Below are 27,191 nucleotides of genomic sequence, written 5' to 3'. Positions count from 1 at the left end.
ATGAAAAATCCCGAAACAGAGAAGGTGTGCAATATATATCCCTTTGACAGGATAGTTTCTTTTGGGCTTTCTGCATTTGGCACTGTGGTTGCCTGTTAAAACCTCCCCCTTCTCCAGGCTGCTCTGCGTCTAGAAGCACAGTTTTATGGCTGGGCATTCTGCTTGGCCAGCTCAAGATTAAGCTGACCGGCCAAGCAGATAAAAGAATGCCAGGACGAAGAGCGATGTTGTATTAGAGATTTCTTTTTAACCTGCGGGGATCAGGTGGCCTCTTCCAGAAATGACAAAATCTATTTTCTCTTCCTCATATGTTCTCCCCGATGGCACTCTCTCATTATAAGAGGGAGTAAGTAAAGATTGCTGGGGGGGGGGGGAGGGGGGAAGAATGAGCTGGCATCTTCTCACTAATGTGGGTGGCAGGTTCTGTCAGCCGGGGGAGCTGAGTCTCATTTCGAGCTCAGTAGCACAGCCTCTGAGGTCAGACTGACAATGTGGAGGACAGATCTTTCACAGGGGGACAGAGTGATTTTTTTTTTAAGATTATTTATTTATTTATTTATTTATTTATTTATTTATCTGACAGACAGAGATCGCAAGTAGGCAGAGAGGCAGGCAGAGAGAGGAAGGGAAGCAGGCTCCCCGCTGAGCAGAGAGCCCGATGTGGGGCTCCATCCCAGGACCCTGGGATCATGACCTGAGCTGAAGGCAGCGGCTTTAACCCACTGAGCCACCCAGGCAGGCGCCCCGATGGAGTGATCTTGAGTGCTCACTGGACTTTTCTGCGCCTCAGTTTCTGTAAAAAAAAAAAAAAAATGGGGGGAGGGCAATGAGGTCATCTACCTATATCATTATTATGAGGATCAAACGAGTTAACCCATGACAAAAGTGGCCAACAGTGCTCAGACCATAGGAAGCCGTCAGGAAATGCGAGCACTGAAAAGAAAAGGTAATGATCGTTTTATTATTCCGTGACCTCAGGCTAAATAGGAGAGCTGATGGGTGTGGAAAAGATTGCTGTTCTCCCACCCCCAACCAGTTTAATGCAACCCCATGGAAGAAAAATTGAGGAGAGGTCTCTGGACGCCTCTAAGATGACACATGTAGTTCCAGTGGCTGCGGTGTGGCAGGCGTTGTGCCCAGCCCCGAGGGAGAGAAATTGGTAAGCAGCACAGGACAGCTTCTGTCTTCTCTGAGGTTCTAGACTACTTGGGGGAGGCGGTCAGGTACACAGGGGTAGGGTACAGGGTAAATGCAATGACCCGGTCAATTCCGGATGGCAGGGGGGTCTCCAGTGAGGGACACCTACCCGAAAACCCAGGAACCAGGAGAGATTTCTTCTTCTTCTTCTTCTTCTTCTTCTTCTTCTTCTTCTTCTTCTTCTTCTTCTTCTTCTTCTTCTTCTTCTTCTTCTTCTTCTTCTTCTTCTTCTTCTTTTTTAAAGATTTTATTTATTTATTTGACAGACAGAGATCACAAGTAGGCAGAGAGGCAGGCAGAGAGAGGGGGGAAGCAGGCTCCCTGCTGAGCAGAAAGCCCGATGCGGGGCTTGATCCCAGGACCCTGGGATCATGACCTGAGCCGAAGGCAGAGGCTTTAACCCACTGAGCCACCCAGGGGCCGCTGGGAGAGACTTCTTAGAGGCAGGGTGAGAAGCAGATCCACTCTATGCCCAGTGATGACACAATCCTCTCCCTCCCAGAGCAAAAATACTACTAGTCATCGAACTACTGTTACCAGTAACAATGACAATAATTAAGTAACGATGTCATGATGATAATAATTAGGGTAATATGAAATTCAACATGATTGTGTGAAATAATTATAATTTCAGGAATTAAAACATATTTAGGCTTGCTCCAAGCACATGTCGGGCATCAGCTCATCTAATCCTAGCAGCCTCTTGGTGGGTCCGCTTTGTCCGGACAAGATGTGGCCTCTCTCACCTCTGTCTCCTGCTGGCCCTGCTGAAGAGGGCCAAGTGAGGAAGGCGGAAGACCGAGCTGTCTCTCCCACCCAGTTCGGGCTCTCCAGGGAGAAGGTGTTCCCAGCTCCCCCTTTCCAGACAATGTCATGGCAGAAAGAGAAAGAGAAAGTCCTCCCTTCTCAGACTGAGTCATCCCTCCGCATCCTGATTCCCCAAACGAGGACCCCGTTATGACCTCTGGTGTTGCTGTACACGGAATCAGATCACAATGGATCTCACGATGACATTCATTCCTGATTTAACTTGCACTCAGTGATTCTGAAAATACTGAGGAGAAAGTCTCAGCTTGGTGCTAGCAGGTTTCCCGTGCTTTTCCCCTATCTGCTGCCCTCTTTTAACAAAAAATGTGCCCATCTCTGACTTCCTTCCCGGAGTGCCTTGAACGAGGACGGGAGCAGAGCCTTCTCCCACCATGGCAAGTCTGTCTTTGGACCTGAGCCGTGATTACCTGCCGCTATCTACATGTTTACCCTCTTCGTTTGTGCCCTCATGCTTTATTTTCTGTTTCCTTTGCTAGAACTTGGTAAAGCCAACAAGAACTTTCCCTGACCTGAGAGTTGGGTTTCACTGTGCTGCGTTCATTATTACACAGCGTTTTACCCACAATTACTTCCTGTTCAAGTTCCTGTTTGTTGCTGTGCACTGAGAACCCACCTTGGTATGGGAGGCTTGGAGAGGAGTGAAGGGGAAGCTGGAGATCCAGTCTTCTTCCTGGAGAGCAGGGGCAGACACAGGACCCCATGACATTACCGCTACAACCAGCCGCTGCTGTGGGAGTCAGGCCAAAGGGCTGAAAGGAGCTAGTTTTGTAAATTCCCCTTCTGGGCATTTCTCCAAGAGAAATGGGTGCTTTTGCTAGTATTAGATGCACACAAGGATGTTTATGATGGAGTTTTCTAAGGTAGTCCCAAACTGAGAACACCCCACATAGCCAGTGACATTGACCAGAGAAGCAAATTGTTGGTATATTCATGCAGAGCAACGACAACAACGAATGAATGGATGCTGACATAATAAAACGTGGATGAATCTTACAGACATTATGTAGAGGGAAAAAAAATCCAGAAATTCCCATTTATAGGAAATTCAAGAGGCGGCAAGACTGATGTGTGATCTCAGCCTTAAAAAGGAAGGAAATTCTGATACATGTTCCAGCATGGGTCAGCCTTGAGAGCATTATGCTAAGTGTCATAAGCCAGGGTTATGGACTGAATGTCTGTGCCCCTCCCCCCAACCCAATTCATCTGTAGAAGCCCTAATCCTCAATATGATGGTAGATGGAGGCGGGGCCTATGGATGTAATTGGGTGTAGATGAGGTCATAAGGATGGAGCCCCCTAAGACATGCTCTCTCTCTCTCTCTCTGCATGCATGCACCAAGGAAAGGCCACATGAGGACATGACCAGGAAGAGAAGTCTCTCCAAGAACCTCATCATGCTGGCATCCTCTTCGTGGATTTCTGGCCTCTAGAACCATGAGAAATAAATGTTGGTTAAGCCATTCAGTCGATGGTAAGTTATGGCAGCCTGAACTGAAGACCACCAGGTTCGCACCGATAAATGCTGTAAGATTTAAAAAAAAAAATTGTATGATTAAATGCACGTGAGTTACTGTGAGTATTTAAAATCAGAGACAGAAAGATGAAAAGTGGTTGCCAGGGGCTGGGGCAGGGGGGGAATGGGGTGTTGTTGAAGGGGTACAGAGTTTCAGTTTTGCAAGATGAAAGAAGTTCTGGAGATGGGTTGCGCCACCATGTGAACGTACTTAACACCACTGCACACTTAGAGATGGTTAATCAAAACCGCAAGACGATGCCACCTCACACCTGTTAGAATGGCTGTCATCAGAAAGATAAGAGATAACAAGTATTGGTAAGGAGGTGCAGAAAGGCCACCCTTGTGCACTGTTGGTGGGCATGTAAATTGGTGCAGTTATTTTGGAAAAACAGTGTGGCGGGTTCTCAAGAAATTAAAAATAGAACCACCATATGATCCAACAATTCTTCCTGGATATGTATTTGAAGGAAACAAAATCACTCTCAAGGAGATATCTGCTTCCCTGTGTTCATTGCGGTCTTATCTACGATAGCGAGGACATGGACCCAAGCTAGGTGCCCATCGATGGCTGGGTATGGATGAATACATAAAAATGTACAGTGGAGGGGCACCTGGGTGGCTCAGTGGATTAAGCCTCTGTCTTCGGCTCAGGTCATGATCTCACGGTCCTGGGATCGAGTCCCACATCAGCAGGGAGCCTTCTTCCCCCCCTACTCTCTCTCTCTGCCTTCTTGGGATCTCTCTGTCAAATAAACAAATAAAATCTTAAAAAAAGTACAGTGTATATGTGTGTGTGGGTGTGTGTGCACGCACACGTGCACACACACACACACACACACACACACACACACTGGAATATTACTCATCCATAAAAAAAGAAGGAAATCCTGTCCTTTATGACAACTTGGATGGAACTCGAGGGCATTATGCTAAATGAAATAAGTCAAACAGAGAAAGACAAATGCTCTATGATCTCACTTATATGTGGAACCTTAAGAAAAAAAGAACTCATGGAAACAGAAATCAGTTGCTAAGGGAGTAGATCTTAAAAAGTTCTCACCACAAGAAAAATATTTACAAAAAAAAAAATTTACAGCTTTGTGAGCTGAGTGATGTTAACTAAACTTACTGTGGTAATCAATTTGCAATATATATTAAGTAATTATGTTGTACACCTTAACTAGTAACTATTTTATGCCAATTATATCTCAGTAATACTGGGAAAATGCTAAAAAATGGTAAATTTATATTCCATAGAGTAAACCACAATTTTAAAAAGTTCTTAAAATAAATAAACCTAATTTATGATGATAAAAATCAGATAGTGGATTCCTCTGGAGGGAATAGCTCCTGAGAAAGGGCACAAGAGGGTTTTCCTGGGAGCTAGAACTTTTTTGCATTTTGACCTGGTAGAGGTTACCTCAGTATAGACATATGTAAAAACATATTCTGCTATAGGCTTAAAATTAATGTACCTTGGGGCACCTGGGTGGCTCAGTGGGTTAAGCCTCTGCCTTCGGCTCAGGTCGTGATCCCGGGGTCCTGGGATTGAGCCCCGCATCGGGCTCTCTGCTCAGCAGGGAGCCTGCTTTGCCCTTTCTCTCTGCCTTCTTGTGATCTCCCTCTCTCTGCCAAATAAATAAATAAAAATCTTTAGAAAATTAAAAAAAAATTAAAGTACCATGTATATCTGCTATACCTTTTAAAAAGTATCTTTTTTGGGGTTCTTGTGTGGCTCATTCGGTTAAATGCCCAGCTCTTGATTTGGACTCAGGTCACGATCTTGGGGTCATGAGATAGACCCCCAGGTCAGGCTCCAGGTCCGGCTTCGAGCTCAATGCGGAGTCTGCTTGTTCCTCTTCCTCCTCCTGTGCTCCTCCCACCCCCCCCCTTACCTGTGTGTGCTCTGTCAAATAAATAAATAAATACATAAAATTAAAAAAAAATACTTTATTTTTCTAAGAGTTTTTATTCATTTATTTATTTTAGAGTTAGAGATAATGTGAGAAGTGAGAAGAGCAGAGGGAGAGGGAACAGGTAGACTCTGAGCTGACGTGGTTGCGGGGCTCGATCCCATGACCCATGAGATCATGACCTGAGCTGAAGCCAAGAATTGGATGCTTAACTGACTGAGCTACCCAGGTACCACGTAAATAAATACAATCTGAAATAGAATTTTTAAAAAAGATTTTTATTTCTATTTATTTGACAGAGAGAGCACAAGCAGGGGAGGTGGCAGGCAGAGGGAAAGGGAGAAGCAGACTCTCTGCTGAACAAGGAGCCTGATGCGGGGCTCCATCCCAGAACCCTGGGATCATGACCTGAGCTTTCAGATGCTTAACAAACTGAGCTACCCAGGTGCCCTTAAATAAGTGAAGTGTTAAAAAAAATAAAGGTATTGGGGCGCCTGGGTGGCTCAGTGGGTTAAGCCGCTGCCTTCGGCTCAGGTCATGATCTCAGGGTCCTGGGATCGAGTCCCACATCGGGCTCCCTGCTCAGCAGGAAGCCTGCTTCCCTCTCTCTCTCTCTGCCTGCCTCTCTGTCTACTTGTGATCTCTCTCTGTCAAATAAATAAAATCTAAAAAAAAAAAAAAAGGTATCTTCTTTGGAAAACTTTTCTTATGCAGAAGTGCCCATTCTTCTGAGATGCGTTTCCTGGGGAATGTCATAAAACAGCCATAGTGGTTAAAGCAGGGGGTCTGGAGTCAGAAGACCTGGGTTCATGTCTTAGTGCCACAGTTTGTTAGAAGGAGCCTTGGAAGAGTTCCATAACTCTTTGTAACTTCCTTTCATCTGTTTATGACATAGGAATCAGGCAGTGGAGATGTCAGTGCGTATAAAAGTGCTTAAGCACAGTATCTGGTTCAATGACAGCATCCGAGCAAAGTAGTTTTTGTTCCCATTTGCTTTTATTTATTATTGCTTTTATTTTATTTTATTTATTTATTTTTATTTTTAATTTTACTTTTTAAATTTTTTATTTATTTATTATTTTTTATTTTTATTTTTTATTTTTATATTTTATATTATTTTATTTTTAAATTTAATTTAATTTATTTATTATTACTTTTATTTATTATTATTATAATAAATTATATATTATTTATTATTATTTTATTATTTGCTTTTATTTATTATTATTTTATTTATTATTGTGCCAAAGTAGACAAAACTGAAAATGTACCATTTGTAAGTGTATGGTTCAGGGGCCTTAAATACGTTCACACTGTTGTGCAACCATCACCGCCATCCATCTCTAGAACTTTTTCTTTTTTTACTTTTCTTTCTTTTTTTTTTTAACGTATTATTTATTTATTTATTTGTCAGAGAGAGAGAGAGAGCACAAGTGGGGGAATGTCAGGCAGAGGGAGAAGCAGGCTCTCTGCTGAGCAGAGAGCCAGGTGCGGGAATTGATCCCAGGACCCTAGGATCATGACCTGAGCCAAAGGCAGATGCTTAGCTGACTGAGCCACCCAGGCGTCCCTCTAGAACTTTTTCATCTCAAGATGACATTCTGTATCCATCAATGCATTCACTTCCCCTCCCACCCTTCGTAAATAACATTTACCATCGCAGTCATCTGAAGTGTATAGAGTACATTCATGTGGTTGTGCTGCCATCACTACCTTCCACCTTGCAGAACTGAATCCCGTTGAACAGTAACTGCCCATTCTTTCCAACCACCATTCTACTTTCTGTCTCTAGGATCTCGACTACTGTAGATACCTCATATAAGTCTAATCATATGGTCTTTGTCTTTTCCTAACTGGCTCATTTGACGTAGCAAAATGTCCTCAAAGTTCATCCATGTTGTAGCAATTTTCTTCCTTTTTAAGGATGCATAACATTCCATTGTATGTGTAGACCACATTTTGCTTATCCATTCTTCTGTCGATGGACACTTTGGTTGCTTCCGTGTTTTAGCCACCTTGAATGATGCTGCTGTGACATCGGTGATCACCGTCTAGAACATAAAGCTGGATCGCATTTTTTTTAATTATTCTGCCAATCTCTGTTTTTTGATTGGAGAGTTTACATTTATTTTTGTATTTTTTAGAATATTTTATTTTTAAGTAATCTCTACACCTGACATGGGGCTTGAATCTTCAGCCTCAAGATCAAGAGTCGCACATGCCACTGACCAAGCCAGGCAGGTGTCCCTGGAGAGTTTACATTTAAAGTAATTACTGTTAAGGAGGGACTTAACTTCTGTCATTTTGGTTTTTTGTTTCTCTGTTTGTCTTATGACTTCTTTATTCCCCATTTCTTGTATTACTCTCTTCACTTCTACTTAGCTGACTTTTTGTAGTGAAACATTTTAATTCCCTTCTCATTTCCTTTTGTGTATATTCTATAAATGTTTTCTTTGTGGCTACCATGGGGATTACATTTAACATCCTAAAGTTAAAACACTCTAATTTGAATTTGTACCAGCTTAACTTCAACACATATAGAACTCTGCTCCTATATAGTACTGTTCCCACCTCCTTAAATTATTGATGTCACCAAGTGGCATCACTATACATTGTGTGTCCAAAAATATAAACCAATAATGCTTTTTATGATTCATTAGTCTCTTAGATTATGTAAAAAACAAAATGTGAAGTTACAAACCAGAGTTACTATGATACTAGCTTTTAGGCCCAATAATTCTTTTTTTTTTTTTAAGATTTTATTCATTTATTTGAGAGGGAGAGAGAGAGAGAGAATGAGAGGAGACATGTCAGCGGGAGAAGCAGACTCCCTGCTGAGCAGGGAGCCTGATGTGGGACTTGATCCCAGGACTCCAGGATCATGACCTGAGCCGAAGGCAGATGCTTAACCAACTGAGCCACCCAGGCACCCCCAATAATTCTTTTGTAAACAAAATGTATTAATCTTTTAAATCATGTACAAAACAAAAAACAGACTTACAAACCATTTTTATGATAACACTGGATTTTGTAATTGCCCATATATTCACTTTTACTGAGATCTTTAGTTCTTACTATGTCTTTGAGCTGCAGTCTGTGTCCTTTCATTTCAGTCTACCTGACTCCCTTCAGCATTTCTTGCAGCACAAGTCTAGTGATGAAGATGTCCACAAGTTGCTTTTTTGTTGTTGTTGTTGTTGTTTTTTTTTAAAGATTTTATTTATTGATTTGACAGAGAGAGATCACAAGTAGACAGAGAGGCAGGCAGAGAGAGAGAGAGGGAAGCAGGCTCCCTGCCGAGCAGAGAGCCCGATGCGGGACTCGATCCCAGGACCCTGAGATCATGACCTGAGCCGAAGGCAGTGGCCTAACCCACTGAGCCACCCAGGCGCCCTTGTTTTTGTTTTTGTTTTAAATCTAAGAATGTCTTAATTTTTCCCTCACAGTTGGAAGGACAGTTTTGCCAGTTTTAGGATTTTTGTTTTGTGTTTTTCCTTTTATCACTTTGAATATATTATTTCACTATCTTTAGACTCTAAAGTTTCTGATGAGAAATCTGATTGTAATCTTATTGAGGATTCCTTGTGTGTGTGATGAGTCACTTCTCTCTTGTTATTTTCAAGAATCTTTGTCTTTGACAATTTGGTTACATTCTGTCTAAGTGTGAGTTTCTGAATTTATTTCACTTAAAGTTATTTGAACTCCTTGGATGTCTATAGTCATGACTTTCATGAAACTTGGGACATTTTTGGCCATTATTTCTTCAAATCGTCTTTCTGCCTTTCTGTCTTGTTTATCCTTTGGGGACTCCCACAATGAGTATGTTCATTTACTTATGGCATTCCACAGGTCCCTTAGGCTCTGTTCATTTTTTTCAATTTTTTTCATTCTGTTTCTTGGTAATTTCAATTGTCCTCTCTTCAAGTTCACTGATTCTTTCATCTCTCTGCTCAGATCTGCCTTCGAATCCCTTTACTGAATTTTAGTTTTTTAATTTTTAATTTAATTAATTAATTTATTTAAAGATTTTATTTATCTATTTGACAGAGATCACAAGTAGGCAGAGAGGCAGGCAAAGAGAGGGGGGAGGCAGGCTCCTCGCTGATCAGAGAGCCTGATGTGGGCTTGATCCCAGGACCCTGGGATCATGACCTGAGCCTAAGGCAGAGAGGCTTTAACCTACTGAGCCACCAAGGCACCCCCCTTTACTGAATTTTTAAATTACAATTATTGTACTCTTCAATTCTAGAATTTCTTTCGGTTTCTTTTTAGGTTTCCATTTTGTCCATTCATCCTTTTTTTTTTTTTTCTTTCTCCATGTCTTCCTTTAGTTCTTTGAGCATTTTTATTTTATTTATTTATTTCAGAGATCACAAGTAGGCAGAGAGGCAGGCGGGGGTGGGGGGGAAGCAGGCTCCCTGCCGAGCAGAGTCCAATGCGGGGCTTGATCCCAGGACCCTGAGATCATGACTTGAGCCAAAAGCAGAGGTTTAACCCACTGAGCCACCCAGGCACCCCTCCTTGAGCACTTCTGAGATGATTTTTTTGTTTTGTTTTGTTAAGGATTTTACTTATTTATTTGACAGAGAGATAGAGAGCACAAGTAGGCAGAGCAGCAGGCAGAGGGAGAGGGAGAAGCAGGCTTTCTATTGAGCAGGGAGCCCAATGTGGGACCCAATCCCAGGACCCTGGGATCATGACCTGAGCCAAAGGCAGACGCTGAACCCACTGAGCCACCCAGGCACCCCTGAGACAGTTGTTTTAAAATATTTGTTTAGTAGGTTCTCCATGTAGTTTTTCACTTCTGTTGATTTATTTTTTTCCTTTGGATGGGCCATACTTTCCTGTTTCTTAATATTAGTTTGTAATTATTATTAGTAGCAGTTCTTTTTTTTAAGATTTTATTTTTAAGTAATCTCTACACCCAATGTGGGGCTCAAACCTACAACTCTAAGATCAGTGTAGTCACATACTCCACTGACTGAGGCAGCCAAGCACCCCTATTATTAGTAGCAGTTCTATAGTGACCTTACGAATTGCTTCACTTTTTCAAATTTCTGTTTTTTCACATGTCAGGTGGAGATTGTGACATTTTGTCAATTTAATAAATATTTATTGAGCTCCTCCTGTGTGGCCCTCCAATTTTTGATCCCTTTCTAGTGAGATATGAGGTCTTTTTGAGAAGACACTGTCTTTATGGGGCCATGAATATAAGGCTCAGAGATTGCTTGACAACTAGCACAGGTCAGAAATGACTCTGTACCAGTTTCCAGGTTAGGCTTTGAAGAACTGTTATCTTCCACTTCATATCTCTTGGAACACTCACTTTTGGAATTCAACCACCATGCTATGAGGAAGCTCAAGCTGCCATGGAGAGGCCCACATAAAAAGGAACCAAGCCCCCAGTTTAAAGCCCTGGGTGAGTTCCCAATTGACAGCCAGCACCAATTCATCAGCCATGTGAGCGAGCATCTTGAAAGCAGATCCTGTCACCGCTGATGCCACTAGAACGGAGATGAGCTTTTATTTGTATCACCCAGTTTTAACAATTAATTTATTTAATGTTATTTAAAGTCTGTTCTTTAGAATACAACTGTCTGAAGAAATATAAAGTGAGCCCCATATATAATTTTGTATTTTCTAGTAGCCACATTAAAAAGGTAAAAAGAAACAGGTGAAAATAGTTTTAGAAATCTGCTTCAGCCCAATATAAATGCCATAATTGCAACATGCAGTGAAGATAAGAGTTATTTATGAAATATTTTATTGTTTTTTCATTCTAAGTACTTGATATTTTGGGATACATTTTATACTTACAATCACATCTCAATTCAGACTAGCTACATTCCAAATGCTTACTAGCCACATGTGGCTAGTGACTACTATATTGAAGAATACAATCTTGGAATGAAAGATTTGGAAGGCAAACTACTACATCTCTGCCCTTAGTTTATAGAAAGGGAAAGCAAGGCACAGAAGGAGGAAGTGACTTGTCCAGGGTAGTGCACTCTCATGGATTAAATGTTGCCTCCCTCCCCACAAAAAAGATATGTCCATGTCCTAATTCCCGGAATTTGTGAATGTTATCTTATTTGGAAAAAAGTTTCTTTGCAGATGTAATTAAGTTAAAGATTTTGAGATGAAGAGATCATCCCAGATTATCTGGCTGAGGCCTAAATCCAATGACCTGTACCCTTGTAAGAGATTCACAGAGATGATTAGACAGAAGTTGAGATGAGAGGCACAGAGAGAGAAGTTCATACGAAGATGGGGGCGAAGATAGGGGTGATGTGACCACAAGCCGGGGAATGCCGTCAGCCACCGGGACTTGGAAGAGGCAAGGAAGGATTCTTTTCTGAAGCCTCCAGAGGGAGTGGGGCCCTGAAGACATCTTGATTTTAGACTTCTGACCTCCAGAATCGTGAAAGAATAAGTTTCTTTTGTTTTTAGCCCACCCGGTTTTTGAGATCACGGTATCCATAGAAAGCTAATATAACAAGGTTGAAGCTTGGACTTAAGAGATCTGAGACCCCATTCCTGACCAGAGCAACCTGTGTCTCCATTGCCTCTGAAATCTTTCAAGTGGCCAGCATTCATCCCTTTATTAGAAGAGTGGATTGTGCAGGGCTCTGGTGACATAGAGGGTCCATGACGGATCTCTAGGGAGCTAGAGTCCTTTAGCTCCATGTGGCACCAGGCTGTCTTGTCACCATCTCTTGCCTCATCTACTCAATGATATCAACTGCTTTTCCAGCTTCTACTCTATCCCCTCTTCAATATCTTTTCCACTTGGTATCTGGAGTAATCTTAAAAACAAAAAAACAAACAGAAAGAAAGCAAACGAGTCATCAAGGCCACTTCTCCACTGTCCACTAGCCTCCCGTTCACTGGAATGAAATCCAAACTCCTTACGAGTCTACAATGCCCTGCTACCTTATGGACTTTGTCTGGTAGCCTCTGTCTCCCCTCTCTCCACTCCAGCCACAGAGGCCTCCTTGCTACTTCTCCAACACACTGAGCAGTTCTTTCCCAGGTCCTTTGCATTCGCTTGTCTTCTCTGTCTGGAACACTCTACCCTCAGACAGCCCCAGGGCTCACCCTCTCACTTCATTCTCAGACATCCCTTTATCAGGAAGGATCTCTCCGGCCGCTGTCGCTTTTCATTCCTTTCTTATGCTTTATTGTTCTTTATGGCATCGATCTCTACACCACCTAGTAAAGATCTGTTAGTTTATTAGGTTATTGTCTGTCTTCCCCATTAGACTGTAAGTTCCATGAAGGCCGGGCCTTCTGTCTGTTTTATCCAACAATGTGTGGAATAGCACATAGCAGGTGCTCAATAAATTCATTGCTCAGTGAATGAACAAATGCATGAGTGAATGGAGGAAGGTAGGGTCCATGTAACCATATCTTGTTTCCTAGAGAAGTCAGAATCTGTATATTTAGGTGAAATTCTACCAAATATGAACAAAAAAAAAATTGCTTGGCTGGCTAAAAAAAAAACCCCCAAAACCCAAAAAACACCACACACACACACACACACACACACACACACACAACCCCAACCAAAAACATCCAAGGGCTACCAGTTTGATACCCCTGCTCTAGGGAACTGGGAGCAATGGGGAAGTTCCCATTATCCCATAATTAAGGATTAAGTTCCCTTATCCTCAGATGGGGCAGCCCCTCCAGGAATCCAGTGTTTCTTTGGGATCCACCAGCCCTTGCATCTCCAGGCTCGGCCCCATGAGGTCCTGTTTGTTGTTACAGAGCAAAGTCACCCAGAGCCCTTCGTTCAAAAGGCAGGATGTGGGCTGCAAGCCACCAGCTCGTCTGTTCAAAGGAAATCTGCTTCAGCAGCAATGTCTCCCGGGATGTTTTCCCAAGTGTCCCTGGTTGACGAAGGGGCCTCTTAAAGGACTAATAATAGACAGGCATGTCCAGTTTCCAAAACATGTCAACCTTAGAAGTGAATGCTATTTTTTCTTCCTTACCTTTGAATTACTATGGAGCAGAGGGACGTTCTATTATCACAGCCATTGCTCTCCACATGCAGCCTAATAATGACTTACCACTTGGTAGCTTCCAGGCGAAATTGTCATGGTGGGACCTGAGCTTCATTAGGCAGAATTTCAGTGTAGCTGGTTCACCTCCACCCTGCTCCCCTTCATGCCTTTATCACCAATACACTTTGCAGTTAGGCTGACCTAACCTCCATTCAACAACAGTGACTTCGGGTGTATATCTTCATTGCTCTGAGCCTCGCCGTCCTTATCAATCAGGAAAATTCGGGACTTACACAGAGGTGTTGTTGCAAGGACTGAGTAGGACGGTGCAAGTACCCAGGACACCTATCTAGCCGTTGATGATTCCTATTACCGCATACCTACAGGACACAGTGAGCGGGAAGAGGCAATGTCCCTGAAGCTTTCATTCACTCACTTATTCACATAATCACTTACTCATTCAACCAATGTTTCCTGAACTTTGAGGAGGGGTCGGGCATGGAGCTTGGCTCTGATGGCACAATGGTGAGCGGTGCCGGCTTTCAGAACCTAGGTCTAGTGAAGGAGTGCATAGCCTAATGCAGGGCCGTGTTCCCAGAGGAACTCAGTTCCCATGGGTGGGGGGGTGTTGAGACACAGTGCATAGACAGAGCACTAAATCACACTGCAGTATCTACTCATCTAGACAATTACCATTTTTTGGTTACCTTTCCATCCGTCAGATTCCACCCCAGGAGAGCGCCCCTCTCGGATGTTGGTGTGTCTCTAGCATCTCTCGTATATTTGTTAATCTGTCTTTAACAAATAAAAGAAGGCTTCAGATGCAGGTGTTTTGGGCAGGTGGCAGCATCTGGAGAGATTTTACTACTACTGTAGATATCTTTTCCTATTCAAACTCAGAAACCAGACAGACTTTTTTTTTTTTTCTTTCCTTCAGATAGTGCACAAATATGACCAGGATTTGTGAAGATGGGTCCTCATCTGCCCCGTCTTACAGTTGAGGAAAGTGAGTCTCTTTGGGGAGGGGATGGACAGAAGGTAGAGAGTTCAATTCTAAATGGTTGGGCAAGCAAAGCCAAGAATTGCCTCTCTCTCTCTATCATATATAAAATAAGATTGCTCCTCCCCTACCTCTGCAGTACGTGTGTGCGTATGTGTGTGTAAGTGTGTGGAGCCACAGGCCTTTTCGAATGAGTGACAGCGGGAGCCCATCCCTCCCAGAGACGCGTGCAGAATGACCAATGGAATGGATGCGGGGTGGTTGGGTACCAGTCTCTGCAGAGGCCGGGTGGAATCCATCGCGCCCACCCTTGCCCCCCCCCCCACATCTCCCCCCAATCCCCGTAGGTCCTTCCGCTCCGGGCTCCTCTGGGGGTCACACCCCAGGTGCTCACCCCCTTAATGTAACCCCGGGCCCCAGGAGCGGGTAGGGGGCGAGGCTCAGGTCTGACGATCGCAGGCTGCAGTCCCCGCGCCGCAGCGCTGCGGCTCTGAACACTTCGCTAGGAGGCCGGCAGCCTCGGGGTGCCAATATGTAAAGCAGCTGGCGGCGCTGGGCGGGGCCTGGGCGCGATGCAAATGAAGGAGGCGGGCCCTGTCCGGGGCTCCGCCTCCCTCCCCCGCAGCTGGGGCCAGCGGTGCCAAGCGCAGCTGGACGAGCGGCGGCAGCTGGGCGAGTGACAGCCCCAGCTCCGCGCGCCGCGGCGGCCAGAGCCGGCGCAGGGGAAGCGCCTGCGGCCCCGGGCGGCAGCGGCGGCCGCCTCCTCGCGCGCTTCCCGGGCCCGCACCCCGCGGTCCCGCGGCCCCGGGGCCGACACCTTTCGGCTCCCGCTCCCCGCGCGCAAGATGGCTGACCCGGCTGCGGGGCCGCCGCCGAGCGAGGGCGAGGAGAGCACCGTGCGCTTCGCCCGCAAAGGCGCCCTCCGGCAGAAGAACGTGCACGAGGTGAAGAACCACAAATTCACCGCCCGCTTCTTCAAGCAGCCCACCTTCTGCAGCCACTGCACCGACTTCATCTGGTGAGAGCGCGCCGGCGCAGGGCACCTTTCCGGGGCCCCGAGGGCAGCGCCGCGCGCGGGGCCCCCTCTCTGCGCCCCCGAGGCGGGGGACGAGCACCGTCCGACCCCGCGTCCCGCTACTCCCGGCTCCGGACGCCCGGCTGCACAGTCCTGAGGCTTCCTCCTCCCCAGCCCCAGACGGCCGGCCGCGGGGCGCCTCCTTCCCGCTCTCCTCCCGGCCGCCTCCGGAGCGCCCCGGGGCCGCGGCGCGGGCTGGTTCTCCACCTGCCGGGAGCGTGGGGTGGCTGTGTTCCTTCCCGGGAGGGCAGCACCGCGAGTGCCCGCTCGCCCCGGGTTCCCCGTCTCCCCGCCTCCTTCCGGGCTCGTGGTGCCCGCATCCCCTCCCCTCCTTTCCGGGGGCAGCGCCCTGGGTGTCCTCTCTATCTCCCTGCGGGCGTGGGGCATCCTTTCCTCCCCTTCCGTGTCTCCCGCCGTGGCGCCCTGGGTTCTCTCTTACTGCGCTTCCCTGCGGGCCAGGGTTCCCTCTGCTCAGTTTCCCCCTCTCATCACTGCGGGGACTTTTCTCCCCCAGCTCTCACCCCGTCCCTCTAGGCGTGGGGAGCCTTCTCTCTCTTCCCAGCTCCCCGGGAAACACCACCGCCGCAGGGTCTCTCTCATCCTCCCCCTGGATGCGTCTTTAACTCTTTTCTTTCCCCGAAGGTACTCGGGCATCTCTGTGGGCAGATCTCCCGCCTGCTACCCCCCCCCCCCACCAACTCCCCGTGACGGAAACGCTCCCCCCATCCCGCCACCTGGTGGTCGTAGCCTCCTTTTTCCTGTCTTTTGAGGGGAGGTGGAGGTTACAGCCGACCTCCCAGCTGCCCCTTCCCCCAAAGGCGGAAGACTCTTGGGCACCCGCCTGTGGCTAGGAGGTTGCACCTGGGGTAGAGGTGCCGGGGAAGGGGGGTGATGTGGGGAAACCGGCTGGTGGCTGGGCCCCTCCAGCTCCCTGACATGCCTCTTTCTGTCTTTGCAGGGGCTTCGGGAAGCAAGGATTCCAGTGCCAAGGTAGGCTGTGGGGCTCTGGGAATGCCCTTTCTGGGAAGAGATGGTGAAAAAGACTTTCTAGAAGTGACTGAATTAGGCAGAGAGCGAAGGAATCACATTTGTCAGAGTGACCTGCCAAGCTGGGAGAGCACCACCACACAAAGGCCCTTTGAAGGGGTGTGTGTATATGGGGGTAGTGATGCTCCACCCGGGAAAGGTGGGTGGAGCCAGAAGCTCTACCTGCCAAGGAAGGGCAAGCACCCTTCCTTCCTTCCCAGCAGCAGGAGAGTCAGATCCGGTCCCCCGAGCCTGTCCTGCTTGGCCAGTCTTGCTTCTGGAGGACCTGTGCCCAGGGGCCACTTTTGGGAGGACCCCTCCTCAATTCCTTCTTACTTACCTTTCCTCATCTCACAGAGTAAGGGTCTGCTTCCTCCCCTGCTTCACAGAAGTCTCCACAGGTGGCTGCTGTGTCTGCATATGGTGCATCCTCTTGAAAGGGGACTGTGGTTGTCCCCTGGGCCGCCTCCCTCTCTGTGAGAGGTCTTTCCAGATGGGGTGCCTCTCAGACACTAGTTTAAATTTGCCCTTTCTAGCTTCTGGCCGCATACAGGAAGGACTCCAAGTGATTGGCTACCTGGGTCCTCACACCTGCTTTGAGATCCTTGACCCCAGCCAGAGAGGTCCAACCTAGTGGTGACTTAATCATGTGTAAGGTGGCCTTTGGCCGGCTCTGGTCGCCACTCTCCAGGGTCAGATTACCTGTGGACTTGTTCAGCCCTTAGGCTGTCAAACATTTTTTGAATTTGATGTCAACATTTAGAACCGGGAGATTTTACACAGATACCTGAATTTCCAGCTTCAAGTTTGCAAAGATTTGGTCCCACTTTCTTGTTACAGCAATCTTTTGGAGCTATTTTCATAGCGGGGGCACGCACTCACCCTTTCATCTCAGTCCTCAACCGGGCCTGCTTCCTTCCGGTCTGGCTCCTGTAGGCATTTGAGTTTGCAACTTCAGTCCTGGAGAGTTTGTTTGCTTGTTTTTTTCTCCCCAATTTTTGGCAAGGTGTGGTTGAGTTTGGTGGAAAATGTCTCATTTCTGGGGTGTGTCGTAGGGGCACGTTTGCTGTCCTGGGGAGCTGGGTCTGATCAGGAGAAGAAAGCATTAAGCGTTCAAGAGTCAGAGACGTGACTTAGCTGGGTCTGTTTTGGTGTAGCATTCCGCCCTCCTGGGAGAAGTCAAATGATCCCTGGTGGGTGTGGGTGGCATTGTCGGCCGCACAGGATGCTTGCTGTGTGGCACTGCTGTCTTCTGAGACTCGTGGCGGGTTCCCTCCCTCACCTGCGATCCAGGGAGGACTTGGCCCATCCAGTGAACCTTGAAGACCAGCCTCTCTTACCCAGATGGGGAGCCCCAGTCTCGTGCTCTGCACCCGAGGACTTGAACCTGAAGGATCATTAGCATATACTGTTACATTAGTTTCAGGTCTGCCCAAATCCCTTGAAAGTGGCAACAGCTTAGAACCCCGTTGCAAACAGTTGGATTGTTCCTAGATACCAGTGGTGTCTTCGTGCTGGAATGTATAGATGATCTCTGAGGTTACCTTTCACTTTCATGATTCAGTTTCTGTCTCTTTCACTTGCTGGGGTCAGGGGTGAATTTGAACATTTTTGCTGCTGCTTTCTTTCCCCCCTGCTCAGCACTTACTCTTGCCTGGGGAAGTCAGGCACTCTGGAATGTGTCGGTGATGGCAGGAGATTCTGTTTTTCAACTCCTGGAAAGTGGTAGGAATTTTCTGGTGTAGTGAAAGTGCAGCAGAATTTAAGTTTTTAATCAAATTTAAGCAACTTTAGAGGTAGTACTTTTTTTTTTTTTTAAATTCCCTTTCTTTGTCTCCTCTCCCTGAGAGGCAGTGTGGGGTAGCAGACATCTGTACAAGCCAGGGGTAGGTCACTGTGGGTTTGATTCCTGGCTTTGTGACTTCCCAACCATCCTGTTTAGCTCAGATTCCTTGTCCATAAAATGGGCCCAATAACAATACCTACTCAAAAAAGTTGCTGAGTAGGGGCACCTGGATGGCTCAGTCGGTTAAAGGTTTGACTCTTGGTTTCAACTCAGGTCATGATGTCAGGGTGGTGAGATCAAGTCCCGATGTTGGACTCCATGCTGGGTATGGAGCCCGCTTAAGATTCTCTCTCTTCTCCCTCTAACCCTCTCCTGCCACGTGTACGTGTACTCTCACTGTGCCCCAAATAAATAAATAAATCTTAAAAAAAAAGTGCACCTGATTAAAATGGGATCCACATTTCACAGAGAATAGGTAAGGTTATGTTCTCCCACCTACATCAGTGGTCCAAAGCCCAGGGTCTTTGTTCCTTTCAGTTTTCTACTCCACCATGCAGGAATGACCCTTATCTCATGGTCCGAGAAGGATGCTAGACTATCTGGGCATCACATCACATTTCTGGCAGCGGGAAGGAGGAAAGGGTAAAAGAAAGGCAAAGGCCACATGCTCCCTGTCACTTCTGGAAGTTGCTGCAAGATATTTCTGCCTAGACGCCAGGAGCTACAACTTAATCATACACCTGCACCTTGCTACAGAGGGGTGTGTGGACCCTGTAATGTTAATTTCAGGTAACCATGTTCCTGGCTACAAGTTAGGGTGGGAGGGGTGTTCCGTTTGAAGTAGAAGAGGAGGAGCACTTGGGTGAAGTCCATTGATCATTAGACTCTTGATTTCAGCTCAGGTCATGATCTCTGGGTCATGGGATCGAGCCCTGTGTTCAGCTTGTGCTCAGTGTGGGGTCTGCTTAAGACTCTCTCTCTCCCTGGCTCTCTGCCCCACCCCCCTGCACTCGGGCGCACTCTCTCTCAAATAAATCTTACAGAAAAAAAGTTGAAGGGGAGAGGGGATATAGTCTGTGCCTCCTTGGGGAGGAGGTACATAGCATGATTCGAAGGCAGGGAACACATCAAGCCTCCTTTGTGTTGTCATGGAAATTGGGGATGCAAGGATGGGTTGAGGGAGGAAAGACGGGAAGTCTATCAACCATGGGAAATCAGGGATTTCTGTGTGCCTAAGAATAGATTTCCTTGCTTTTGTACTGCTAGAGGACAACATTCTAGATTGACTGCCACAGGATTTCTCTCCTTTTGTTACCACTCTATTTTCTATAAAACCACTTTCTGTGAGGTAGTTTAAGACTGTCTCTGATGGGGCATCTGGGTGGCTCAGTCAGTTGAGCATCTGCCTTCCACTCAGGTCATGGTCTTGGGGATCTGGGGAGGAGTCTTGCATTCAGCTCCGTGCTCAATGGGGAGTTTAGTTCTCCTTTTCTCTCCCCCCACCCCTGTTTGTCCTGTGTGTGTCTCTCTCTCAAATAAATAAATAAATAAAATCTTAAAAAAAAAAGTGTTTTTCTGGTGATGGGCACTGGGGTTGAGGATCCCTATTATGAAACTGACTAAATTCTGGATGAGAAGTAGGATCCCTCAGAGAAGCAAGGCAGTCTTTTCTCTATGGCATTCTTTAGAGGACCCTAGAACCTTCCTTTGTGAGTTAGTTGTAATGAAGACAAGCCTTTGGGTGGAATTAGACTTTTTTTTTTTAAAAGGATTTTATTTATTTATTTGACAGAGAGACACACAGCGAGAGAGAGAGCACAAGCAGGGGGAGTGGAAAAGGGAGAAGCAGGCTTCCTGCTGAGCAGAGAGCCCGATGTGGGGCTCAATCCCAGGACCCTGGGACCATGACCTGAGCTGAAGGCAGACGCTTAACAACTGAGCCACCCAGGCGCCCCTGGAATTAGACTCTTACCCCAGGGAACTTTTGCAGTTTGGCAGAGAGAAGAACTTTTTCTTTTAAAGGAAGTCAACTTTAGTAGGAATAGGGAGGCAAGAAAATCTAGAGATTCAGAATTCAGAGCATGGGGTCGGAGTCAGATAGAACTGCATTTGAATCTCTACTCTGCCACTTACTTGCCCTGTAAGCTACGGGTAGGTCATCTGCCTGTAGTGGTCTCAGTTTCCTGATCTGTAAAATGGGCGCTAATAGTACCTTACTATCTCATAGGGTTATGGTGAGCACCAAAGTGTGAGAGACATATCCACAGTCAGTATCTGTGACTCTAAGTGAGATGATCATTATTACTTGATTCATGGTAGGAAACTGTCAAAGTGGGACAGAGTTCATTTTGGAAGTCGTTGAATGACTAGGCTGCTTTCGTGTATTTAGGTAGGTTTTCCTCTCAGGTGTGTTTCTTCATAGACTTTGGGTAACACCAGTGTGTGCACTGCTCAGCCTCTGGGCCCAGCCAGCCAGGCTCATTCAGATTGTCTTTTCTCACCCTTTCCTTGTGAGAAAGATCTCAACTTCTCAGGGACACTCCAGAAAAACCCCAGCATACTAGTTTCCTGACTATGAAGACCTAGCAGGGATGATTATAATGAGTAAACCAGCTCTTTCCTTTCCTGTGTAGATCAGAAAAGATTTTTTTTTTTAACTTTTTAGTAGAAATTATTCTTTAATAACCCCAAAATGTTGGGGGCACCTGGGTGGCTCAGTTGGTTAAGTGTCTGACTCTTCATTTCAGCTCAGGTTTTGATCTCAGTGTTAGAAGCTCAAGCCGGGCATTGGGCTCTATGCTGGGTGTGGAGACTGCTTTAGGTTCTCTCCTTCTCCCTCTGTTCCTCCCCACCCACCCTCTCTCTTTCTCCCCTCTCTAAAAATAAAATAAAATAAAGTAAAATAAAATAAAATAAAATAAAATAAAAAACAAAAACCACAATCAAAGCTGAATCCAAAGTTAATTTTATTTTTGGCACAGTTTTTCCTGGCAACTTAAAATATATTTTCAGGTTGAACTTTCTCAGTAAAATCATAAAGAGGCCCTCCCCGCTCCCCCTTTTTTTTGTGCAATCACTAAGTCAGGTTGCAAACTCCTGGAGTTTGCTTCTCTGATTTCATTTTCCTCCCTTCCCAGAAGCAGATCCCAGAGGACTGTGAGTCAAACTCCACTCACCTCTTAGCTTTTTCTGAATGTGTCCTGAAGGTTCTATGTGGATAAAAGGCAGAGGCTTTTTGACTTTGCATTTGATGTTTTGACTTTTATTTTTTCCACCTGAAGTGGGATTTCAGGCCCAAAGTCCCAAATGAAATAAAAATCTTTAGGTGAGTTAATTGCTGGATCTTAAAAAGGAGGGCTGATGTCTTGGAGAGGCAGCAGTAAATTCCTCTTGAGCTATAAGAGGTCTCAGGGCAGGTTGGAAGCTTTGTCACTGGGCAACAGAATGCCTTTCTAAGTAAATTCGGAAAATACGACCTTTGGAAATGTAGTGGATAGGAGACATACATGTTCTTATAAACTAATTTTAAAAACATGGTATTTCTGAACACTAGCGATACTGCCAATGTATTGTCCAGAACCATATACAACACATTTATGGTGTACTTGGGTCAGGAAAGGAGAAAGTAATTGGTCAGAGGATGAACCAAAGGTTTAAAATAATTTATACATATTCTTGTTACTGGTGCCCCTCACTATTCTTTCTTTCTTTTTCTGCCTACCTTTCTGTTTCTGTCTCTGCTCGTGCTCACACATGTGTATAAATACACTCGTATGTAACTACACTGATAGGTCTCAGTTTTGAGAATATTCATCTCCTTTTGATGCTTTTCAGCTATAGGTGATTAAATTACCGGGTACAGTTTAAAACCCAGTTAGTTCTGGCTCCGGTCTTTTGACTTTGCAGTCCAGTGGAGTCTTGGGTGGGTAGAGGGATCCGCTGAAAAGTTCATCCTGTCTGGCTGATACATTCAAGAACTTGGTCTCTTATCACTTTTGGCATCTGATTTAGTATCATAGATTTTTTGACTTGACTCATCCTATCTCTCTGTTGAAATTGTGTGATGTTATGTAGGTAGATCATTGGCCTTTTTATAGAGTATCCGAAATCCATGGTCCTCACATGTGGCATTTGGAGATGTGACGGGTGCTTGAAAATCTGGTAGGAAATTTACATATTTGCTACTCCATCCATCATTCCATATATCCATCCATCCTTCCAAAAAGTATTCGCTTGTTGAGTTCTGTGTGTCAGGAACTATTTTAAATGGCGGGGATACACTGGGTGGATGAGTTGGAGAAGATCTTATGTCCTGGGGCTTCCCAGGTAACAGGGAGAGAAGATATTCTATGAATTGTTGCCCCAGTATTTAAGCACACTCTCAAGATGTGCTTTGGAGGAAATGTGCGGGGTGCCATGAGGATTTATAAGGGGATGTTAGCTTATGTAAGCATTGGGGTGGAGTTGGCAATTCTGTGATCTTGAGAATCAAACACCGAAAACAAAAGGCAAATAACTTCCCATTCTCTGAAGTAATTGGAGAAAGTCTGAGTTGCCAGGGAACCAGAGCTAAAAAATTGAGAAGCTGCTCATATCCTGGATAAAGATTCACAGAAATCTTATCTCTGTGATGTTCCGTAGAGAGGATGAATCTTTCCTTGTGCCGACGTCCCAAGTGAGATGACTATTTGGTAGGACTAGATCGTTACTTTAAGGTGGCTTCTCTCTTAGTTCGACGGAGAATTTCATCTCCTCTCAGCTAGTAACTCAGTGAATGAGACGGCTTTCTTTTTTTGTGTGGGGGCTGTATTTTGAGGTCACCCTTACAGCAGACAAGTCAGTCCATTTCAAAGGTGGAGGAGCCAGTCTGTGCCGATGGGTTGAGAGTAAATGAAAAGACAGAACGCAGCCTGTCATCTGAGCCGAAAGTCAGTGTTTAGGGGCTCAGGACATTGCCTCGCACATACCTTCCTTACCCTCAGTCTGGGGCTGACATTCTATGGCTGTTCCTTCTTGGGCTTAGGCAGTGTTTTCTCTCGTTTGGAAGATAATTTGTAAGTAGTTTCACAGTAAAGCCCTGTTGAATCACATACAGAGAACGAGCCTCTGTCATTCCTCTCCCGTCTTTCTGATTTTGTCAAGGAGAAAGTCTCCGTTTGGTGCTAACACGTCTTTAACGCCTCTCTAACACAAATTCAGGCACTGGATTTGTTCTTTACTTTTTATTATGAAAGAACTACAGGCAATTTTGAGAATCTAAGGACGTGTCAGTTTCTACCCATAAACCATCTCCTCCTCCCCTTTTTCCTACTCTCTCTCTGGGCTTCATTTTATACTGGTTATTTCTTCTTGTGAATAGAGAAGGAGAGTTCATTTGCTGGAAATGGTTGGTGTTGGAAGAAAGCTCGATGTAGCAGAGGATTGAAAGACACCATGATTGCAGGCTCTGGCAAGGTTGGGAAGAGACGAGAACTTTTGTTCAGGAGTGTCAACCTTTTAATATTACAACTGTTATTGTTGGCTGATACCTTTTCATTGTCCTTTGTCCTACTTGTCTCTGTCTCCTGGAGGTCTTCTTTTCCCTCAGGCCCCATGCAGAACGTTGCGCTACCGAGTCAAAAGGGGAACTCGCACCTGGACCAGGAGTCTTGGCATTTGCTAAGTAGATGGAAATTAACTTAGCTCAACAATAACCACATTTCTCTGGGGGGACAGAGGGCAGAGGGGGAATTCTAGACTCTTTCTTCTTTCATCTTGCCACCGCCCAGTGACCAGACTTTGGGTTTCTGGATACATAGTATAAATTGAATTGAGAGTGCAGCCTCACAAATCAGACAAATCATGGTGAAACATGATTCTACCATCTGTCATCCATGTATACACTGACCCACCGATCCATTCATCTATCCACTCAGCCATTTTTCTCTCCATTATTCATTCATCTATCCATTCATTCACCCAACCATCCACCCCTTCCCCCATCCATCTAGCTGTCTGTCCATCTGTCCATTCATTCAACAAATATTCATTGAGTGCCTACCATGTATCAGGCACTGTTTTAGGCACTAGAATGAGAGCAGTGAACCAGACAGAGTCCCTGCCTTCATGGAATTTCCATTCTGGTAGAAGGAGAAGAGCCATTAACAAATACCTTAGAAGAAACACAACGTATAAGGTCAGGTTGCAATATGTGCTTTGAAGAGAACTAAGATACTAGCCATGCCCTTGAAGAGCTTCCTGGTCTTTTGTGGGGAGACCGGCACATGGCGAGTTAGTTCCGGCACGTCAGTGAGGTGTGGGATGGCATCCTTACTCCTGGGAGGGGTGGAGAAGCTTCCACAGAGGAGGTGACATTTGGGAACAATCTTCCAGCAGGAGTAGGAGTTCCCAGATTGACAGGAGGCTGGGGGCTGGGGAGGGTGTTTCAGGCAGAGGACAGCTCAAGTTGAGACATGGAGGAGAGAACAGGGCTCATGCAGGGAACAGGAGGGAGGGTGCGCAAGGGGGGCAGTGGTGGCGCTTGGAGCTAAACATCATCTAGGAGGGCTTGGACCTTGTGAAGGCAGGACAGTGACTAGGAAGCACTTGTTGTCATTGTTTTAAGGCGGGATGTGTGATGGTGAGTGACGTGGCCAAATGTTTGAAAAAGAGGAGCGTGAAGTACATTTGAACCCGTGATTGCCGTGACTCAGATCCCGGAATCCCAGGCTTGTGGGGTTGGACGGCAGGAACCAGAAACCGAAATGACCATTTAGAAGCAGTGGGGGGTTTCACCAGATCACGGAAGGGCCGCTGCTATTTTTCACATCGTAAAAGAGGCATTTGAATTTTCGTGTCAGTCATATCCTTGATTGTTCTATTTTGGGAGGTGGTTACTGGGCTATTTTTATGGTTCTAACAATAGGGATATCTCTCTTCACTGCATCCTGAGGCGGAGAGGGCCATGGAAATGATTTTTCCTCTGAAAGGAATCCTCCCACTCCCTCTCTCTCTGTCTCTGCTGCTGTCACTTATCCAGCACGTGTTAATTGAGCACATGCTGCACGGGGCGGCAAAGAATTTGTGCTTTGGAGACAGAAAGGCATTGGTTCATATCTTGGCTTCTCATTACGGAGCCTTGAGCCTAGGACTTTAACTCTGCACTTTTGTTTCTTTAAAGATAAAAGGAAGTAATTGGATCTCGTTTGTAGGGCACGTGCCAAGTGTTTCCTTAGCGCCTTGCCTGACACGCGGTGAGCCCTTGATAAATAACAGCTTTTTCCATTGTTCCTCCAGCTGGGCGCTGTCTGGTGCTGACTCTGTGATCCTGTCAGGGAGGCAAGGGCAGTGCTCCTGAATCAAGGACTTGGTGTAAGAATGAATGTGTTCGCGTAGGGAAGGCAGCTGCCTTGGGGGCAACTTACAATGTGTCTGAGCCAGAAACTCTGAGCTGGGGTCAGAGCTGCGAGGGGAACATGGGCGAGCAACAGTGTTTCCTGTGCAACAGTTCCCTGGCTTTCCATGCTTTAATTCGTGGGAAACCTCCAGAGCTGAATTGAGATCTGTGATGGTCCCATCTGCTGTCTTCATTTGGAAAATGTGTTGATGGCATTTCAACTTTAAATAGATTTCTGACCATTTCACTTTTTCAATTTTGAGTTCCCTTCATCCTCCAGATGGAATGTTTACGTGCTCTTTTGGGTTGAGGAAAAAGCTGCCAAAGAGTGTGGGTGAAGGTGGAGGGTGAAGCCTGCAGGACTGTCTTTTGCCTTGTGATGGTGGGGCTGGTGATTTTTAATGAGTGAGCCCTATTCTGAAGATGTTCCGTCCATCCCTAAAGGTAGGGGTTATTATTTAGAATTTTGGCAATGGTGCAAAGGGGAATTTTGATAGCTATCTGTTTTTTGTTTTTTTTTTAATGTGTGTGGCAAAATTTTATGGTTGGGAGTATTGATAATTCTATCTGGGCCAAACAGTGCATTTAAGGCAGTAGGATTGGCATATAGAGTGGGGAGGGACTTCTTTGTACTTCAGTTAGATATTATCTTTGGATGGCTGGCTTTTCTGTTCTTCTCAGGATTAAGTCCAGAATCTTTTTTTTTTTTTTTTTAAAGATTTATTTACTTATTTGAGAGAGAGAGAGAGAGAGACTGCACAAGCAGGCAGAGGGAGAGGGAGAGAATCTTAAGCAGACTCCATGCTGAGAGTGGAGTCCCATCGTGGGACCCAGTCCCATGACCCTGAGATCATGACCTGAACCAAAATCAAGAGTTGGATGCTCAACCAACTGAGCCACCCAGGTGCCCCAAGTCTAGAATCTTTTAACATGAGTTATAAGTCTTTGTGTGTCCTGCGTCCTCATGAACCTGGCTTATACCTCCCTTTTACTCACTTTTCACTTTCTTGCTGAAGACCCAACTGGTCTTCTTCAGTCGTGACCTACTCTCACCCACCCCAGGGCATTTGCATGTGCTCTGTCTTCAAATTGTTCAAATGCTGTCTTCAAATGCTCTTCTCCCTTCTCTTCCCCAACTTGCCTCCTGCTTCTACAGAACTTAGCTCAGTGTCACTTCTTCAGAGAAGCCTTCCCTGATTTTCCAAGTCAGGTTCCCCATTGTACAAAACCCTTTGTCAGTTTTACATTTTATAATTATCTGTTTGAGTGTTTAATCTTTGCCACCAGAGTGTCAGTTTCATCAGACTAGGGAGTCACATCTGTCTTGTTTCCTGTTTTTTTCTGAAGTACCCAGCTCCAAATCTGGCTTGTAGGATGTACTCAATAAATACCTATCAAATGAATGAATAGCATAGGGGAGAAATGACTCTAGAGAGTGAGTCATCTGATCTGGGTTTTGGTGGGAGTTTT

The 27,191-nt window shown here is 45.7% G+C and overlaps 1 protein-coding gene across 1 annotated transcript in view; it reads left to right on the top strand.

Moving 5' to 3' along the window:
• The first annotated feature begins 2,501 nt into the window (after positions 1 to 2,501).
• The window catches only part of PRKCB (protein kinase C beta), a 337,502-nt gene continuing 312,812 nt past the window's right edge, over positions 2,502 to 27,191 (top strand). Inside the window, exons 1-4 of the mRNA XM_047712980.1 lie at positions 2,502 to 2,642; positions 3,365 to 3,495; positions 14,397 to 15,477; positions 16,493 to 16,524. Coding sequence (XP_047568936.1) covers positions 15,305 to 15,477; positions 16,493 to 16,524 — 205 coding nt within the window. The 5' untranslated portion in view covers positions 2,502 to 2,642; positions 3,365 to 3,495; positions 14,397 to 15,304. The remainder of the gene's footprint in view (positions 2,643 to 3,364; positions 3,496 to 14,396; positions 15,478 to 16,492; positions 16,525 to 27,191) is intronic.

This window comes from Lutra lutra, chromosome 18, assembly GCF_902655055.1.
Source record: "Lutra lutra chromosome 18, mLutLut1.2, whole genome shotgun sequence".
In the NCBI taxonomy this organism is placed as follows: Eukaryota; Metazoa; Chordata; class Mammalia; order Carnivora; family Mustelidae; genus Lutra; species Lutra lutra.
Note: the sequence above shows the minus strand (reverse complement) of the source record. Positions and strands in the feature narration are given on the sequence as shown.